This window comes from Podarcis vaucheri (assembly GCF_965113315.1).
Source record: "Podarcis vaucheri genome assembly, chromosome: 7".
NCBI lineage: Eukaryota > Metazoa > Chordata > Lepidosauria > Squamata > Lacertidae > Podarcis > Podarcis vaucheri.
Window position 1 is genome coordinate 77,309,061 of NC_138765.1, and position 21,040 is coordinate 77,330,100.

The 21,040-nt window shown below is 46.4% G+C and overlaps 1 protein-coding gene across 13 annotated transcripts in view; it reads right to left on the minus strand.

The window, feature by feature from the left end:
* The window catches only part of SAMD11 (sterile alpha motif domain containing 11), a 321,250-nt gene that overhangs the window by 97,443 nt on the left and 202,767 nt on the right, over positions 1–21,040 (minus strand). For all 13 annotated transcript variants that reach the window (XM_082229928.1, XM_082229931.1, XM_082229922.1 and 10 more), the window contains one exon: positions 13,250–13,428. In XM_082229928.1, the coding sequence (XP_082086054.1) occupies positions 13,250–13,428 (179 nt within the window). The remainder of the gene's footprint in view (positions 1–13,249; positions 13,429–21,040) is intronic.

Below are 21,040 nucleotides of genomic sequence, written 5' to 3' on the forward strand. Positions count from 1 at the left end.
AAGCTCAGGCTCACAGACTAGGGGGGTGGTAACACTCCCCCATCTTGTAGCCTCTGTCTAAAGTATTGTGTGTACCCTCTCCCACCTTTTCAATGCTAAAACACACCATAGAGTGTCTGTCTGCACAGACATTTGCCACAAACCACAGTTTACCTTTAAACCTGGGATGCAAGCAAGCTTCAGTCTCTGGCCTGAAACTCTGTCTTAGAGCTAGTCACAGTTAATGTTGGCACAGAGGTAGCACAATACTCTAGTTAATGTTTTTTTTTGGGGGGGGAATCGGGTTTGAAGGAGGAAAGGAACAGAGGTGACTGGGGCCTACTGAGAATGGTGGGGCAGAAGGCAGGGAACCCAATGTCAGGTGGAGCCATCTTTCTTCCTGCCAATCTGTCAAAAATTGAGAACCAGGAGGAGAAAGCCAAGGGCCATCTCCAGGGATGGATACTATGAAGAAGGCAGGCACATGGTGGCTGCTAAGGGCAGGCTGAGGTTGGTGAGGAAGTGCCTTGTTCATCTACTGCAAGAAAAAGAACAGTGAAGAAGTAAGGCACACCTGATCCCTTCAACTATTAAGGGACCAGGAAATGTTATGCCTTCACCAGGGCAAAGTACAGTGGTACCTTGGGTTAAGTACTTAATTCGTTCCGGAGGTCCGTTCTTAACCTGAAACTGTTCTTAACCTGAAGCACCACTTTAGCTAATGGGGCTCCTGCTGCCGCTGCACAGCCAAAGCACGATTTCTGTTCTCATCCCGAAGCAAAGTTCTTAACCTGAAGCACTATTTCTGGGTTAGCGGAGTCTGTAACCTGAAGCGTATGTTGCCTGAGGTACCACTGTACTGCTTTAAAAAGCGAGCTGAATAAGCTGGCAAAAAAGCACGTTGTAAGGAGAGCCCTGTTGCTGGATCAAGCCCTTGGCCCACCATAGTCCAGCACCCTGTCCTCACAGTGGCCAGCTAGGTGCCTGAATAGGAATCCCACAAAAGCAGGATCCCACCGGAGATTCCCAGCAAATGTATTCAGAAGCACAGTGGATAAGGGAGGCTGGTGGTAGCGAGAGATTGTGTCTCAAGTAACAAGATGATCTTCCAGGAAGGAGAAGAAGCCGAGACCTGACATGTATTAAGGAAGCCCAAACACTGCCTTGCACCACACACACACAAAAACCCCGGTCACACTCCTTCCAGCTGTAAATAAATCATTAGCCCTTTCCCCGCCTCTGAAATTAATTCTCCATGTTCCGCCCGCAAGCTGGAGAGACAAGATTCCAGACAAGACGCAGCCTAAATTTAGATGCTGACAAGTGACAGCGGATGAGATTTCCCCACCCCCAGCAAGCCTTTGAAGGCTGCCTCAGGCAACCTATTTCATTTCAGATTCAGGATCAAGTCCCCAGGTGGGATGATGCTCAGCCCCTGACTGGCTACTGGGGCTCTCTGACAAACTCACCTGGGAAGTCCAGGCACAGTAGGGCTAGAAACACAGGGCGCTGCCTTACACAGAGTCAGGTCAAGGGTCCCCTTAACTTAACATTGTCTACACTGATTGGCTTCAGCTCTCCAGGCAAGGGACAGAAGATGCTGGGGATTGAACCTGGGACCTTTGGCGGGCAAAGCAGATGCTCTACAACTGAGCTAAAGCCCGTCACTAACCAGCTGATGAATTTCAATCTCCAGGCTGGTTTCAGCTTCCCTCCACTTCCTCCACCCACCAGATTCTGGGAAACTGTGACAAGTCTACCAGTCCATCTTCCCTGTCCTGGAAAGACTCCTTTGTAATTTCAAATCTTGGCTTGGCTTGGCTTGGCTTGGCTTGGCTGGAGCTCCCGGATCATCATTTTCTGCATGGGAATTCTAGAGGCTGTGGATTCGCTTTCAGGCTTAGCTCATCAGAGGCCAAACAGGAGGACCAGAGCACAACAGCACACTCCCCAATTGTGATTCCCCACTTTTAAATGGCTCAGAACGACAATACCCCAAGGACCACCTCTCCCTATATGAACCAGCCCAAACCCTGAGATCATAATCTGAAGCCCATCTTTCGTGTGCCTCCTCCACAAGAGGTCCAGAGAGTGGCAACAAAGGAACAGGGCCTTTTCTGCAGTGGCTCCCCACTTGCTGAATGCTTTCCCCAGGAAGACTTGCCGGGCACGTTCGTTGCATAACTTTAGGCGTCAGGCAAAATCATTCCTCTCTTCCCAGGCCTTTGGCTGATTAAACAATCTATGGCCTTTTAAACTGTGATGGGTTGTTTTTATTTGTTACTACGTATTTTTGTGTTTTTATACAGTGGTACCTCGGGTTAAGTACTTAATTCGTTCCAGAGGTCCATTCTTAACCTGAAACTGTTCTTAACCTGAAGCACCACTTTAGCTAATGGGGCCTCCTGCTGCCACCGCACCGCCAGAGCACGATTTCTGTTCTCATCCTGAATCAAGGTTCTTAACCTGAGGTACTATTTCTGGGTTAGCAGAGTCTGTAACCTGAAACATATGTAACCTGAAGCGTATGTAACCCAAGGTACCACTGTATTGCAAACTGCCCCGTGATCCTCAGATGAAGGGCGATATGGAAATTTTATTAATTAGTCATAAAAAAATAAATAAATACATTCCCAGCGAGTGGTTTTCAGAGCCATGCTGCCTCTGGCGGGAGAGGGAGAACATAGCCCTAGTGGCTAGGTAGATGCTGACAGCCTTATCCTCCATGAATTTGTCTAATCCTATTTAAACCAGAAAGTGGGACCCAGCAAACAAACATTGTCTCTGACCAGGAGGCAGAACATAGCCTTCCTGGCTATTAAGCCATTGATAGCTTTATCTTCCATGAATTTGCCCAATCCTCTTTGAAATGCCATCCAAGTTGGTGGCTATCACTGTCCTGTAGGAGTGAATTCCAATATTCTGCTCCAATGAGTATCTCCCAGTTCTAGCATTATGAGGAGCAGAACCTCTGTCTATTCACTTCTTCCACACCCTGTACGATCTTATACACCACTATCAATCCCCCCCCTTGCCCTCCTTTTCTCTAAACCGAAAAGCCCCAAATGCTGTAACCTTTCCTCGCAGGGGAGTTGCTCCAACGCCTTGAACATTTTTGGTTGCCCTCTATCTGAACCTTCTCCAGCTTTCTACAATATCCCTTTTTGCATGAGACGCCCGTTTCTCCCCAATAAGGCTTAAGATGGCTCAACATCAAAGCCGGCTTGGCTAGCATCAGAGTCTATTTTGCAAGAGAGAGAGAGAGAGAGAGGTGAAATTAAGCGCTGCAGTGAGGAGCGCATATTCATAACTTGGCAACTGCAGCTATCTGCGGAGCTGGATAATTAAACACCCATATTTAAACAAATGAGTAGGTAAGAAATGAAATTAAATCCCAATTATCTTCTATCTCCTACCCCCTCTCCTGTCCTCTTCCTTTTCTGGGTAGCTTAACCAAGCTCTGGCTCTGTCGTCGTCCCCCCTTTAGTTTCTATGGTGTTATCTCCAATTAGATTTCTGGGGCTAATGTGCGTTTCATTTTAGTGGGTTATTCATTCAATTGAAATCAAATTACTAATAATTTGCAAGCTATCAAGCTGCACGAGTCGTGTATTTGGGTGGGTTGGAGGGACCAAGAAGGCTCCTTATAAATTACTAATAATTAAATGGGGGGAGGGAGAGAGATTTGAAGAGGGGGTTAGAGTGGGGCGGGAGCTAGAAGCAAACAGCAGCAAGGCAGCTGCTGACGCTCCCTTTCTCTGCTGCAACCTCCCCTGCCCTTCCGCTAACATACAATCAGTTACACAGGGTTTAATAAGAAAAGCCAGATGTGTCCCTCAACAACCAGAGGCAAGGCTTCCTCTCTGCTTGGAAAAGGAGGGGAAGCAGAAGAAGGCCTAGGAAAGGGGCCACCAATCAGTGGTAGGGCTTTGTATGCAAGAGCTGCTAGGCTCAATCCCCACTTTCATCGCCAGGCAGGGCTTAGAAAGCAGCTTGGAGGGAAGCTGGCAATCACTGTGTGCAAAGACAGACCTAAGGCCTGACTCTGCAAAAGGCAGTGCCCTCTGTTTCCGGTAGTTGCTGGCACCTGTCTATCTCGAGAGACCATGGAAGAATGTGCCGTGGGAGCAGGGGTGCGGAATATGTTCCTGTGTCTTAAGGAAAGCTCTTTAAGCTCAGGGGTGGCGTGCCAACTTTGCATATATCAAACACAAAAGTACATAATGAAAAACAAAAGCAAACCAATAATCCGTATTTTAAAGGAGATAGGATGCTAGCCAAAGGGCTGGTTGAAGTGGAACATTTTTGTCTGGCGCCTAAAGGTGTATAATTAAGTTGCCAGCTGAAGCTCCCTGGGGAGAACATTCCACAAGCAGGGTGCCACTGTGGAAAAGGCGCGTTCTTGTGTTGCCATCCTCTCGTGGAGGAGGCACACGACGGAGGGCCTCAGATGATGATTGCAAGGTTTAGACTGGTTCATCTGGGGATAAGTGGCCTTTGAGGTATTGTGGTCCTGAGCCATTTAAAGCTTTATAGGTCAAAACCAGCACTTTGAATTGGGGCCGGAGACTAATTGGCAACCAATGCAGTCAGGCCAGGATCAGAATTATATGCTCAAATCATCTTGCTCCAGTGAGCAACCTGGCCGCCCTATTCTACACTAGCTGAAGTTTCCAAACCATCTTCTGAGGCAGTATACCACATTAGAAGATCCCGGGTTCAATCCCTGGCATCTCCAGGTACAGCTGTCTGGAGAGCCGCTGTCAGTCAGTGCAAACAATACAAAGCTAAAAGGACCAATGCTCCAACTCCGTACAAGGCAGCTCCTTCTTCATTTTTTAAATAAATAAAAAACATGCAAGAAACATGTGTATCAATAAATAAGCATGAACTATAAGCCAATACAAAAGTGACTAATTGTTCATTCTAGTGAGAAAATTACAACAGACAACCAGGCATTTGCTTAGAAATGCAAAAAAACCAGACACAATAGTAATTTGGGTCCTCAATCCCGTAGGTCTCTCATAAGTTTCCATGAGTTTGAGGTAGCCTTCCTGTTTGATCATACAGGAGCATAACGGATCTTCCTGTCAGCTTCTTAAGGGAGCGGATGTAGCTCTGGGGTAGAGCATCTGCTTTGCATGCAGAAGGTCACAGGTTCAATCCTCAGCATTTCCAGGTAGGGCTAGGAGAGACCCATGTCTGAAACCCTGGAGAGCCAATGCCAGGCAGTATAAACAAAACTGAGCTAGAAATCCAGTGGCCTGGCTCAGTATAAGACAGACTTCTATATCTCAAGTGTTGCATTTTAAAGTGCTGTAACCCACTCTGAAGTGTGGCGCTGTGGGTTAAACCACAGAGCCTAGGGCATGCCGATCAGAAGGTCAGCAGTTTGAATCCCCATAACGGGGTGAGCTCCCGTTGCTCGGTCCCTGCTCCTGCCAATCTAGCAGTTCGAAAGCACATCCAAGTGCAAGTAGATAAATAGGTACCGCTCTGGCGGAAAGGTAAAGGGCGTTTCCATGCGCTGCTCTGGTTCGCCAGAAGCGGCTTAGTCATGCTGGCCACATGACCCGGAAGCTGTACGCCAGCTCCCTCGGCCAGTAAAGCGAGATGAGCGCCGCAACCCCAGAGTCGTCCGCGACTGGACCTAACGGTCAGTGGTCCCTTTACCTAACCCACTCTGAGACCTTAGAGTGAATGATGGGAACTAAAGCAAGTTGTTATTATTTCCTAAAACAAATCAGTTGTGTGTGGAAGGATGGCTAGTCGACATTCCTACTGTTAACAGACAGACAGACAGACAGACTGATAGTACATAAAATATATAGCTATAAAATCAGACACATTCAGAAATCTAACAGGCCAAGGTGTTGTTAGGTTCTTAAAGGCCCAAGATGCAAATCTGCATAAATAGACAGAGTGCCTCTGGGAAAGTTTAGATGACTCACTGGAACCTGTGCTTTTCAGCAGGTATGCAAAATGAAAAGAAAAGAGTTTAACAAACAGATAAGAAAGGCAGGAGATCTGCGTTTATAGCCGGCTAAGTTTTCCTCAGAATAAACTCACCAAAATTAATGCACACAAGTTGGTAGCATCCATTAACTTCAACAGGTCTACTAGAACAAGTCTGGTTGGAGATATTGGGTTGTATGCAATGCTAGCCCTACTCAGAGTAGACCTGTTGGAAGCTAATGGACATGATGTAGGTCCACTGTAGGTCTGCTCTAAGTGGGATTCAGCTGGGGCACAAGCCTCAGGAAAAAGACCACAACTTATACCAGCATTTTCACCCATACATGAAATTTAACGCCCTTGTAGATAGTTTCTGTGTGTAATATTTGTTGGATAGCCGAGTGTCAGCTCGCATATTATTTCACAGAGTGCGAATCTAGAGAGGTTCTCATTACTCCACCATCCATAACATAGACCTAGGTGCTTTTGCTCTCTGGGGCTTGCCTTATACAAACTCAGAAAAAATGTCCCTTTAGCTCAATACTGTCTACACTGACTGGCAGTGGCTATCCAGCATTTCAGGCAGGGAGCCTTTCTGAGCCCTACCTGGAGATGCTGGATATTGAACTTGGAGCATTCTCCGGGCAAAGCAGGTGTTCTACCTGGCTCCCTTTTAGGAAGGGATTTCTCCCGGCACACACTCAGCCTCCCCCTCTTCGCTGCCTGCCAGTTCCACAGCACAATAAAGTAGCCATTTCCGCTCACTATCAAATCTAAGTCCTCATTAGACCCGCTGCCGCTTCCTGGCACTCTGGATCAAATCCAGCGCTCGTTTCCCAGACGGATCTTAAATGTATTTTATTTATTAGGGTGACAGTCATTACTATGAAGCGGCGGCGGCAGCAAGCAGCTGTGCTGGAGGAGGAAATGTCAGGAGAACACCGAAGGGCTAGGCTGAGGAACAGGATAACTGGCAGGGAATGCAGTGGCAAAAGCCCAACCAGAACTGAACCTAGGAAGCTGGGCCCTTGAATGGTGGTACAAACAGGCCTAGAGATTTCTCCTCCCCGCTGTCCCAACCACAGCGCCTCTCTATACTACTACTTCTTTAGCAATCACTCGTAGCAGAGTAAGATTGTCTTCCATGAACACGGTCTTAACAGTGAGACCGTAAGTGACTGTGGAGGCCAGTTCTGGATCCACACGTCCTTCCACAGTGGGGGCGTTGATAAAGGGGAGGGTTTGCCAAATGTTCCTTCCTCTTAGCACGTTTCCTCCTTTCATCCTGAGTTTGAGCATCTTCAAAGTGCATGACACCTTGGGTAAAGGCTGTTCTCCAACTGGAGCGCTCGCAGGCCAGTATTTCCCAATTGTCGGTGTTTATACTACATTTTTTAAGATTTGCCTTGAGAGTGTCTTTAAACCTCTTTTGTTGATCACCAGCATTACGCTTTCCATTTTTAAGTTCGGAATAGAGTAGTTGCTTTGGAAGACAATCATCAGGCATCTGCACAACATGACCAGTCCAACAAAGTTGATGTTGAAGAATCTTTGCTTCTTCCAGTTCCAGTAGTTCACCTGTCTTCCCAAGTGATGTGTAAAAATTTCCAGAGATACTGTTGATGGAATCTTTCAAGGAGTTGCAAGAATTTGCCGGCTGCAGCTAATAAAGAGATGCCTCGATAATTTCCGCAATCTGTTCTATCTGCCTTCACAGCCATTGTAACATAACACTTGTTATCTTCTGCCTGTTCTGCCGTTGAGGACTTCTTGGATCATTCTTTGTCTAGCTCCTAGCTCCTCCCCTTTGACAACCCTGGTGGGAGTATGGGACTCCCGACGGCTTCGCTTACAAGGGTCATAGGAACGTGCAGTTCCACTCCCCACAACAACCCAGTGAGTGAGACCACTCTATACATAGGGATGAGTGAACACACCAACTTTGATTCCTCTCAATTTCTCATTTTTCCAGTCTTAAATTTAGTTCTCCACATTTCTACATCAGTCTCCAGTGATTTGTTGTTTTTGAAGGCCCCATGAAAACTCATCAGCATTTTAATGCAAACTCCTAATAATATACTGTACATACTGTTGTATGGAATTTTGCATAACATACATTTTAGTTTTGCAAAAGGGGGCAGATTGTCTACCTAATAGAACTACTACTTTAAGGATTAGTGCCCAAGTCTGCTTTTTTCCTCTTCCCTCCCTATCTCTCTTACCTTTAGTGGGGTTTTTTTAGATTGTAAGCTTGCAGGCAGGGACTTGTCTTGCTTAACTTATTGTATGTAAGCTGCTCTGGGACACTTTTTTGTTGCTGAAATGCAGGGCACAAAAACACTAAATAAACTGATTGACTGATCAATTGTAGGGCAGGCCCTTCTGTCAATGGAAGATAAATCCCAGACCTGGGCATCTTACGAATCTTTTATCATCATCATCTTTTTAAATTACATTTCTATACACCCTTCATCCAAGGATTGTGGGGCGCGTTTAAAATATAAAACACAAATCTATGTAACATACACTACCATGACGACTTGCAACAAACACACACAGTGGGTAGATGGTCCCATAAAAGCCTCAAAAGAACAAGTTTGGCTGGAGATACTGAGCTGTATCTAATGCTAGTCCTACTTGGGAGTAGACCCTTTGGATGGTAATAAATATGACTGAATGTAGGTACATAAATTTAAATGGGTCTGCTCTGAGGAGGATTTAGTTGAGCATAATTCTCAGTAGAGAGATTCCCACTTACGAAGGTTCCCAGAGAAGATGGGAGCCACAGACCTGACCCACTCCCTGCCCCCTTTGCACACAGCTGCGTCCCACAAGTGCCAGAAACATGTAAGGAGGGTGGGGGAGCAGAGATGCAAAATGGGGGGTGGGTGGGAGAATGGGGGCTGCTTTGGTTTGAACTCCAATCAATTAGAGAGGCAAAGAGCAGCAGCCTTCAGGGATGTCAGAAATAGATTTCCACTTAAGAGCACCAGGGATGCGGCTGACAGACTGACAGCCCCAAACCATTAAAGCCTTCACGGAGGCTGGCAATTTTGCTATTAGAAGATGGAAGTCTGGGTAAGAACGGCGCGGTGACCCGGTTCACTGGAGGCAAAGTGGAAAGGAAATGGGGGCAGGGGAAGGGGGGAAGCAGCGGAACGGGGGAGGAGGGGGCGGACAGAAAGTCCCCCCCCCCACTGCTAAACCACAGAGACACTCAGCCCATCAGTCAAAATAACAGCGGCGAAATGAGGGGAATTCTAAAAACGTATATCTGACCCTCCCTTAACCTCATCCATCAATCTTTCCACACCTCCCTTGTTCCAATCCGTAGTCTCTCTTCCCAACCCTCTCCCCCTCTCTTCTTCGAATAACTGCGGGCTGTATGGACAACTCCCAGCACATTGGCGGGACACCAATAAAATATCCCAGCTACCCCCGGAGCTGTTTTGCCTGCTCAACCCGCGAGACTGCCGATTTAAAAGAGCATTCCCCACCAGCCCCAAGCCAAAAGGACTGTTGCCAGTTTTAAAAGATGTGTTTTGGTTGCGCTTCTTCTTGCTGGTAGGGGCACTTGACGTCAGCTGCAGGGGCCTGCACCTAAAGGTAGATTTCTCTACAAGTGGCTGTTAGTCGCTGATAGAAACTGAAGACAGTTCCATCAGATTCCTATTCTGTCTCTGGGGTGGGTGGGCTGGAGTGAGGATCTTACGCGTTCAAACACACATACTAATAGGATACAAAATGTTGGTCCACTTAACGCAAGCCAGAGGCAGAAAAACTATAGGGGACACCAAATAATTGTGGGGTGCCAGTTGATGAATCTCAAGTGAGGAGAGTCTTGTTGCTCTCAGGTCCTCTGCCGGTTTGCCAGAGGCATCTTGTTGTCAAGAGATAACAAGATGATGGGCTATGATGGGCTACTGGCCGGCCCGATCCAACAGGGCTCTTCTTACTTAGCTTCTTATTTTATTAGTGACTCAGCTGGTTAGTTTAAACCAAGGGTGGGGAAGCTCAAAGTCCAGGGGTCCAGGTAGCGGAGGTTTAGGATCAGAGTTTTCATTCTCCTAGATGTCAACCTGGGAATGTAGCCCAAGCCGCATCTGCCCCTCGCTTCCCTCTACAGGAGGTGCAGAAACTGTGTTCTCGACCACTGGATCAACTTGTTAGTCTCCATCTGTTCAATCCGCCAAAGCCTGTCTTTGCATGCAAGGAAGTACCTAACTCGCCGAGCTACTGTACAAAGGCTAAGAGTCACCTCTGTTGTCCTACTCACTCTGGACCTACCCACCACTAGCATGTGGCCCTCATAAGATTGCCTACAAGGAAATGCGGCCCCCGGACTGAAAAGGGTTCCTCACTCTTCATGACATGAAATACCAGCACCTGCTCTTTGACTTGTGACCCATTGCTCACTTAGTAGCCTATTTGCTTCCTGCCAGCTCTTTCTCCCTCTCTTCCTTCAGTAACTTTGCCCGGAGCTTTGTGTCTCTTGGCTCCACTACCCTCTTCCTTTTCAGCTTATTCTGCCCAGGCTGCATCTCTGTCGCTTCCCCCACCTCCTGACCATTTGTATCTACTAAGGATTTTCATGCTATCAGGCATTATGACCTTTTGCTTCACCTTCGGAAGCTGCAGTGTCTGTCAACATTCTATTCCGGCAGTGTTCCCCGAGCAGTAAGGAATACTAACATCACAAGCAGATCAATGAATGGCTAGTTTCTCAGGGAAGCAAACAGTTTTCAGCCCATAGGCAGATAAATTACTTGAGCCCCACGTGTCAAGAGATAACCTCTTCCTTAATATTCCAAACCACACAGTTGTAAATTATTCTCTGTTAAATACGGTAGTACTATTTTGAAGTGGTATAGGATCTCAGTCATCCTCATTCCTGCCCTGTAAGGCAGGCCAGCACTATTTTTGTAGGCGGGGTAGGGGGGGGAAAGGAGCTGAGACTGAAAAACACTCAGTGGCCATATTCAGACATCACATTAAACCATGCTTTAGTGGAGCCAGGCCTACTCTCAGGCTCATGTGTTCCTCCCTTTCCCTCACACATGGTCAGGAGGATGAGCTTGGACTAACCTGAAAAAAGGTTTGACTAGTCTATTGGGGGCTACCAAGAGAAGAACTGAATGTTGCATTCCTATGCTGGGCATGGAAGAAGCGAGTTTCCTATCTCTAACAACCCCACTTGCTGCTAGCCCTCCTCTGGCAGACCACTCACTTGCAATTCCAGGTCGCCTATAGGCCAGAGTGTAATTGAAAGAACAAGTTAAGGGATAGCAAAAGCTTCCAAGCTCCAATCTCTCTCAGTGGAGCATAGAAAGCAGAAGAGAGGGAAGACAAAAACCAGGAGACCTAGACAGACATCTTCTCGACACACTAAACCATGGCTTAACACAGGGCAGGGAACCTCTAGAGGAGGGTTATTAGCCTGTTTTGCTTTTGTTCTTCTTTTTATTGTATATTTGTGTTGTTTTATCTTGTATTTTTATTCTGTGAAATGCCCTGAGATCTTCAGGCAGAAAACAAACAAGATTATGGTATCCTGGACAATTGGCCAGGTTGGTTGGGGTTGAGGAAAGTTGGAGTCCAAACAACTGGAGGGCACTATTCTGAGAAAGACTGGCTTAAAAGTGCAAAGTATTCTGAACTCATTGGTCTCAGAATCAAAATCTGTAGCCAAGGACATAGTCAACTGGGGATTTTTCTAGCCTTGAGACCTTCCATGAAAACAGAGCGAGGCTGAAATCACAGGTACACTCTTACTGGGAGGCAAGCCCCACTGGTGTACGTTATGCATAAAACTGGGCTGCAAAATCTCAGAGGAAACCACTTTAGTAGATGACCAAGCCAACGACGAATAGTTAAAACTTTCTCTCCTCTTCTCTCTTTCCTGACTGTATTTTCTCACCAATGAGCCCAAGCAAATCACTATAATTAAGATTCTGAAGATAAAAGCATTTTATTGGTTTGCAAACCCTGGGTATTCATCTAACAAACTATTCGCCTCCCTCCTTAGTAAGACAAAGCAGGGCTACTGGAACAGAGGCACTGAATTAAATGGGTAGTTAAAAAGGAAGGATGAACAATTTGGAGACGCTTTGTGCCTGGCTCCATAGCACATCACGCACCCGTGGTGGGGAAGGACGCAGACCTATTGCCCAGCTTTACATGCGGAATTAATAAACTGCATCCACAACTAATGGCCACAAGAAACAGGGTGTCAAGTCAGAGATGCTTCTTTTTCAGCTGGGGTGGGGGTTGGGGGGAGGAGATGCTGTGCCACTCCAGCTCCCCAGACCTCTGCTGCTGGCGACCCGGCAAAGTGGGAGGAAAACGACTTAGTGACTGGCAAGCAACAGGCACATAAAACCCCCTCACACACAGAACTAGAAAAGCAATTACACGCCTTTGCTCTCCTATTCCTTTGTTTTTATAGGGCTTGTTTCGGAATCCAAGCAACTCTGTGCATTAGCGAGTGCAGGGAGAGGATGGTGGTGGTGATGATGATCAAGAATAGCTGTAATGATACACTTGGGGGGTGGAGGGCAATGAGACACAGCTGCAATAGATTTTCATTGCCTCTCCGTTACAAGGTATTACACAATGCACGCTTTCCCAGAGGAATCCAAAGTCTGGACTCTCTTTAGGGATTGCTTTGTTTCCCCAGAGGGAAAAATTGCCTCTCCTCTACCCGTGGCAGCTACATTGCCAGGTGTGTAGAATATAGGAAGTTGTTTTATACTGAATCAGACCATTGGTCCATCTAGCTCAGTATTGTCGGCACTGACTGGCAGCAGCTCTCCAGCGTTTCTCCCAGCCCTAGTTGGAGATGCTGGGGATTGAACCTGGGACCCCCTTGATGAGGGGTAGCATATCTGCTCCAATGGAGTCTTTGTCTGTACTTGTACACTTGTAAATAACACAAATATTTTTAAATGACACTCAAATCTCCAGTGATCTTTCCTCTAAAGAAAACCAAACCCACTGCCCCTGGAATCTATTATGACCAGGGAAGTGGGGAAAGCACAACAAATATGTTTTTTATGGCATAACTCTTCTACAAGAAGTGTGATTACAGAATCTTACTGTCTACGCTTGCTTTCAGGGCATATGGATTTTTATGAGCACTACATGACATCACAGCATGTCAACCAATGGCTTTCAAAGGGGATATGCAGCCATCCAATCAGTGACTTTTTGCAGTCTCACAACTTGCAACCGCTGGGGTAGGAGCACAAATGATCAACTCACACTCAATGCTTTGGGGTGTGGGGGTGAGATAGGAAATCGCAATAAACAAAATTACCTTCTTTTCATGATACTAATATGCAAATCCTCCTCTTGCTTGACATCAGGGTGATGACCGTTGACCTTGTCGCTCTCCTCACTGTCGTCACTGTGTGAGAAAATGGAGGGAAGCTCTTTCTTTGGGGTCCTGGTAGGAGGCAAGGGGATGGTCCTCTTCTCAGCAAGGCGACCCCGATTCTGTGGAAGGGGAGAAATCCGGAGTCGGAGGAGGAGGGGGGAGAGAAAGAGGAAAAGATCAGATTAGGTGACTCAATCAAGATGTGCTGAAGGGGGAAGGTTTTTTAAATAAAGTCAGTCATCTGTTGGTGTGGCTCTGTTGACACCTCCATAATCCTTATGCAAAACAAACTATAGTTAATGTTAATGGTGTGAACAAACCATCATCAAAGCTGCGGCGTACAGCAGATTATCAATTAGACCTTGGTTTCTTACATTACAGAATGATTAAAAGCACCAGAAAAGGCCGCTGAGCCTTTGTCTGAATCTTTTGTGGCTCTTTTTCCACAGCTCTTTAGCTGTTGGGTGGTGATAGCTCCTTAACTAGCTTGGCAGGAGACTGGATTTGTATGCAATACTAAATTTTGGTTAGCATTAACTAATTTTGTAAACCAAGTAGATGCTTTAATTAATGAGTAATCTTTAACCATAGTTAATAAACCATAGCTAAGCTGCTGGGCTCACAAGTACAGTGGAACCTTGGTTCTCAAACGCAATCCATTCGACTCCCAAAACTGAAACCAAGGCGCAGCTTCCGATTGGCTGCAGGAGCTTAAAGCGGAAGCCGCGTCGGTTGTTCAGCTTCCGAAAAACGTTCAAAAACCATAACACTTGCTTCTGGGTTTTCGGCGTTCGGGAGCCGATTTGTTTGTCAACTAAGCAGTTTGAGAACCAAGGTTTCACATTGTAATGCTATGCCATGGTTTAATAAACCATAGTTTAATGCACCATGGTGCTTGGGAACCCTGAGAAATGGGAGGAAACAGCAGTGGATGGGAGACTGCAGATGAAAAAAGTGGCAGGCACAAAAGGGTTAAATACCCCTCCCACTTGCCACTCTAAAAATGCCTCCACATCCCCCCCCCAAATATTTTACATACAGTATTCAGCAACCAACACAGGAAGGTTCCAAATATGCAACAAAGTATTCAGTTGCACCCTAACAAAAATGACACTCCTGCTTCTTGTTTTTAATTGAAGCCATTCCTGGAAATCTGAGCACAGCACCTATATTGAACATTTACTCCAGCAATTGATGCTTTCGCCAGGGACCCCCAGAGCTCAATGCCTATCCAGCCCCACAGCTAGATGTCGCAGTGCACCTCTTTCCCGCTAAGTCACAATTTATTGCATCAATTAAGAGTCAGTGGCCTGCAAATTCCCAACACACAACTGCCACGGGACTGCCTCGAGTGCGGCTCCAGAAGCTGAGGAGGGGGACGATGACGATCTCAGCTCATAAAAATCATTTAATGGCCATTATGGTACCTAAGAGCAGTTACTTGGTCTCAGTGGCTGCTCAGGGACTCATCATACTTAACTAGAGAAGGGGGAAGGAACAGAGGGTGTGTGTTGGGGATTGAGAACAGCCCTTGCGGAAACTATTCAGAGCCCCACACACAGAGAAATAGGGGGTCCTGTTAAGCTTCCTTTAACAGCCCTGCCAGGCTCACAATCAGGGGTGGCTCAAGTGCACACTTATGGGTCAAGTGGCCTGCATTTGCGACTCTAACACAGCCTCTCCCCCAACCTGGTGCCCATATGCTTTGGACTACAGACACATTTACACACTGGGCTTTCAAGCAGGAATGATCTGTTCCAGAAGAACAGAACTTAGAATCATAGAATTGTAGAGCTGGAAGGGACCTTGAGGGTCATCTAGTCCAAATCCCTGCAATACAAGAATCTTTTGCCCACTGTTGGGCTTTTTGTCCAACTTCTCTTCTGCACCAGGGTAAGGCCAGGGGCACGCGTGCACACGCACACGCACACAATGCTCCTGTTGCACTACTGCTGGCTGAATGCAAACACACCACAGAGTGGCATGAAACTAAATTTTATTAAGTTTTATTAAGTTGGGTCCATTATTTTCAACAGGTCCAACTTAGCTGAATGCCACCCTATAATACCACAGTCATTCCTCCAGATTAACCTAACTCATCAAAGTTAATGGGTTGTAGTCAATGCTAGTTCTACTCAGATTAGATTCCTAGCACTGCAGGCCAATGGGCAGGCTTGCAGTTTACTTCAGCATGATTCTAATCCACTTTATTTAACCACCACTACTGCTGATGTTTTGCAGATTAAGAAATGTGTATTAAGTCCTGAAGACAACGGAATGTAGACAATGCTCATCCTTTTCAGAGTAGACCCCACTGAAATTAACACAACTTAGGTCCATTCGTTTCAATGGATCTACTCTGAGTAGGATTTAGCTGCATGCAACCCAAAGATGTGACCAAGAACTTTGGATCAACATGTGAAACATAGTCCCACGCTTATAACCTACTGCATAATTTCTATTACTGGCACACTACCCCGAACAACTGGAATGTTCATAAATGTTCCGTGTCATCACAACACCTCAGCCAATGGCTAAGAGGCTTGCAAATAACCTGCCGCTGGTCTGAGCCTCACAGATACCATAGTGGAAAAGAGGTTTCCTAGTGACTAAAAATTAGGTGCTAGGAAAAAGTTGGCTGAATTCAAGGTCCTAATTTGTTCTGGGTTTGTTTCCTTCTCGGGGAGTAGCACAGCAACTGAAGCATATATCAAACATCTGAAACATTTCACAGTTACTAGTCCAGCATCCTGCCTGGGAAAACCATCACCACCGCCGGACATGCACAGCTTCCAAAAAAATTTAAACGGCATTTTAAGAGAGTCCTAGCTTTGTTCACTTCCAGTACAAACACTGGATCAGCCCAAAGGAAGTCCCTTTGGATGTGGCCTCCTTTTATAACCCTGAGATAATCCTCCCTTGCTAATAAGAGTACTGTGCATCATTGTGTGCTGGGGGGCAGGGAAGAGACCCGAATTTTACCTTCTGCCTCTTGACTTATTATGTTTTTGAATGTGTTGATATGACAATATAAGAGCCAAAGGTCCATCTAGCCCATCATCCTGTTGGCCAGCCAGACGCCAGTAACACTTTCAAAAAGCAGGACATCAGTGCAGCAGTATTCTCCCTATTAAAATTAATTAATCTAAGTCAGTAACATTCCTTTATTTCATAGAACTGTAGAGTCGGAAGGGAGGACGGACGTCATCTAGTCCAACCCTCCTGCAGTGCAGGAATCTTTTGCCCAACCTGGGGCTCAAACACATGACCCTAAGCTGAACAGCCCCACGTTCTTCCGACTGAGCTATCCTGAGTTCTGTTAAATTGGTCTACTCTGATTAGGATTAATAATGACTACAAGCCTACCTCTTTCCCCAAATCGCATCTCATATTTGCTTAAATCTGCAGCTCTAAGCTGAGCGCGCGTGTCATATTCTGCTCTGATCTGCATTAAAGGCAACTGGTGAAACTTATCAAATGCCACACAATTAAATCCGAGGCCTCCTTTGAGCCTGAGTGCCCGGCAAATGGCCCTCCCGCCTGACCACTGCTCCTCGCTCTAATTGGCCCTGGTGAGAGCTAGAGTTTAAATATGCATTTTAATAATATGTCATTGCTTTGGTTTTATCCCCATGTTGAAGAGCGCTCCGGGTCTCCCAAGAAGATGGAAATCAAAGATGGAAAGGAGGCTAAAATTTCCACTAAAAGAGGAGCCAGTCAAGGTTAGCCAAGTTGTTAAGACAAAAGCACCCCCAAACCACCCACCCAAACTAACCCTTCCATCGTAACTCCCACATTAAGCCACATTTTCCCCAGCCCATTAAAAAAATAAAAAGAGAAGACGACGTTTTTTCCAAAGCAGAATAGGAAATAACCGAGACGGATCTTCCAGATGAGAACGGAGGGTTGGAAAGTACAAGAAGAAGGGGGAGGAGGAAAGGAAGGACCCCTGTTCTCAGAGGGAAGGTCAAAGCGTATCAACGCCCTGGTTGTGATGTAGCACAGCTGCCAGAAAACGAGGAAGGATTCCTTCCAGCAGGTCCCCGGCGAGCATTTAATTGATCCCAGAGACGCCGAGGCCTCAGCTAGGGCGGAATTTGCAATGTGTTGGTTGGGGGGGGTGGAGAGACGGGGGAGAGTGAGAGAGACCAGAGAGAGAAGCTTATGTGAGGTGATGTGGTGGGGAAGGCTGGACATTTGGGGGGGGGCAGAAAATATTGCATCTTGACAAAGGACAGGGCATCTTCACTGTGGCTACCAGGCACACTGGTTATGTTCTTCCTCCCCGGCCAGAGACAGTATGTCAGTTGCCAGCAGCAGCAGGTGAGGAGAGCTCTTTTGTGCTCAGGTTCTGCTCACGGGCTCCCCATATGCACCTTGTTGGTCAATAGGTCAGCCTCTGGCCTGACCCAGTAAATCTCTTATTATGTTCATATAAGTAGCAGTGAAGGAGGGCTGGTGCCTGTGGGCTTCTTTGAGCCATCTGAGTGTCCACTATGGAAACTAAATAATAAAAAATTAGCACTATGGAAACTGTACTAGATGGGCCTTTGGCCGGATTCAGCTACAGGCTGCTCTTATGTGGAGAGGGGAAGCCAACTCCTGAGCAGTTTAGCGCCAACCAACACACTTTTCGCCTACCTGGCAAATAAACAAATAAAGGCAGCTGCAAACATGTATGCAAGAGAGGTTGTATAGAGCTCAGTGGCAGAACACGTACTTGGCATGTAGAAGGGACTGGGTTCTTTTCCTACCTAGCTAGACTCAAGTCTCGTGGGTCCCTTGCTATCCGTAAAGATGCCACCCCCCCCCCCATGACTGCCTGGTCACCTCACAGAGCCTCTTGGATGGAGGCCGAAGGTGCTTTTTGTCTACCATCACCACAGTCCACAGAAAGAGAGAGAAGTCAAATGAGCTCCATATGGAGAGGAGGCCCCAAAGTTTTCATTCCCTTGTTACTGACACACAAAGGTTTGGTTGCCCTCCAGGAGCCTGGAAACCACGGCTGGGAGGAGAAAAGGGAAGGCCCACAAATTTCTTATTAAGAAGCCATACCAAGAGTTCCTCAGGGAGAGTCCTCTGTCCTTCCCCGATTCCCGCCCCCGCCTGTTTTAAAGCCAGCGGCGATTACCAAAAGGGTCACACCAGGTGCCCAAATAAGCCCCCCGTCTCTCCCCCAGGCCTTCATTACACATCGCAAGCCAGCGTCTCAACGCCGCCGATTTGTTTCGATAGCAAATCCAGGGGCTGGGGCAGCCCTCGCCTCACTTCCTGGTGCTTAACCAGCTTTGCTATTAAAACCCAGGCCGCTGATAAAACAAGCTTCTCGGGTTCCGTGCCGTCCTCTGCTCCGACGCTCAAGTAATGAGGAAATGAATAAAAGAAGAGGCAAGCTCTCTCCGCAGGCTTTGCTGCCAAGCGCGTTTCCCTCATCACCTGTCAAAAGCAGCCTAGTTCCTCGCCCGATTGCTAATGCAGTGCATCTCTCATACGGATAGGAATTCACACTGTGCAGCCACAAATGAAGCCAGGCAACCCTTATGGCAGGAGGTCTTGGGAGAAATGGGGGAAAGTTAGGTAGAGCCCAAAGGGCACATCCTGCTCTGCAGAACACCCACATGCACACACTTCCACAAAACGACAGGGGAGGAGAGGCATCTTGTGGTGAGGTCCTGTTTGTGGGCTTGCTTACCACCGGGGCATTTGGTTGGCCACTGTGAGAACAGGACGTTGGAACTAGATGGGCCACTGGCTTGTTCCAGCACTCAGGCTCTTATGGTTCTTATGCACTCAAGTGGAAGCTGCATCAGATGTTCGGCTTCCAAAAAACTTTCGAAAACCGGAACACTTACTTCCAGGTTTTCGGAGTTCGGGAGCAGATTTGTTTGTCAACTAAGCCGCTCAAGAACCAAGGTTCCACAGTACTCTGCTATCCTAAACATGTCTTCTAGGGACTAAGCCCTGCTGAACACACTGGGGCCCACTTCTGTCTAATTCTTAGGGATTTGGTTTCTCTCAGTTTCTCAGTCTTGGTTTCTCTCAGTTTCTCATTAAGTTCAGCTCTCCACAGTTCCCCATCAATTTGCAATTTTTATTTTTTTAAAGTCCTCCTGAAAATTTGCACGGATTTCTCCCAGTACACAATTTTTTATTGCAGTTTTGTCTAATGTACACATTATTGCAAAGCAATTTCCCTTAACATAATGCATATTTTACCCTAACATATGCATTCTGATTTCTGGGGCACTTTACCCGGCTGGAGAACTGCTCTGCAAAATTCTGAAAAGTGTGAACTTCAAAAAGGGGCTGTGCTTAGGTTCTTGTATTGTTTCAGATTGTTAAAAGGAGTTTTGCCTTTTAATGCAAACTGAATCAGATTTCTCCCCTATCTCTATTAGTAGCACAAAGCACTGTAGCATTAGTTGCCTTCTGCTATGGACTTGACAGCAATAGCCGATATGTGGACTGCAGTCCATGAAAATTTCTGCCATAATGAATGGCAGTTACTTTGCTGGTATTCCTTCCAAAGACTCTTCATATTTTCAAGTGAGATCCAATTGCGTATCTGCAAATTCAGGTTGCGTAATTAAAGTTGAGTTGTGGCTCTTGCCCATGAAAACCTGGTCCTCCACCACTACCCCCCCCCATTGTGACTTCTTGCAATAAGGAAAGTGAAGGGGACACACAATGAAGAATGTGAAATAACATTTGCTTGTGGCACTACCGTCTAACCTCTCTGCTATCAAATAAAAATGAAGGCTCAATCAAGAGCCAGCATCATCTAACTTTCTCATAAACTTTGTGCAAACTAATCAAAATGAGTGTTTAACGAACAGGCCTGGATGTGACCAAACCCAGCTGCATGACTGGAAAATATCCTGGACCACTACTAGGCTCAAAGAAATGGCAAACTTTCTGCCTCTAATTCCCGTGAGACCATCTCCACACCTCCTTCCCTACCTAACCTGTCTCAATGATGGATGTTTTAACTCTCTGCCCCTCACTCCCCCCATAAAAAAAGAATATATTGTGGAAAACATATAACACAGAGATGGGGGGAAATTGGTTTTTCAGAACCTATTTTTTAAAGCAGTCTTTCTGAAAATGCTCCAGATGTTTCAGAGATGGGAAGATTCTTAGGTCACATCAAGACCTGGAGATCCCCTTTTCAGCACAACAGGAAGTCATGCTCTGAAGCTGGTCCTTCAAGACACAAAGACATGGTAGCAGAGCATTGGGCTAAGAAACCTTTCTTCTCAGCAAGGAACAAGATTCGTTAAAGCAGAAGGCTGCCCCCTGCTTGGAAGTCTTCAGCTGAGAGAAGACTTTGCCACCAGAAAAGGAGACAGTTGAATCCAATTCACAACGTGCAGGGCAGAATTCAGCTTCTTTGAATTTCTTTAAAGCAAGTTCCTAGCCCTTCTAGTTACAGAGCTATGTTTTGAAAGGGCGCTAGCAACGGCGGCTGAAATCTCAGAAGTCAGAGGTATTTTCAGGAAACTGAGTGTGGCATTTCACTATCTCTCCTGATCCCACAAGAAACCAAAATAAATTATGCAAATTTTGAAAGATTGTGCAAACTTGGCCCACTGAAATAATTTATCCAGGTTACAGAATGTGGTTTTTCTTCGCACAAAACTTTAATATGAGTCTGAGCATAGAATTTTAGTGTTGCCAGTCCCATACAAGCAAAGATGCAACAGGCACCCTCACTTTTTGCTTTCAGGTGTC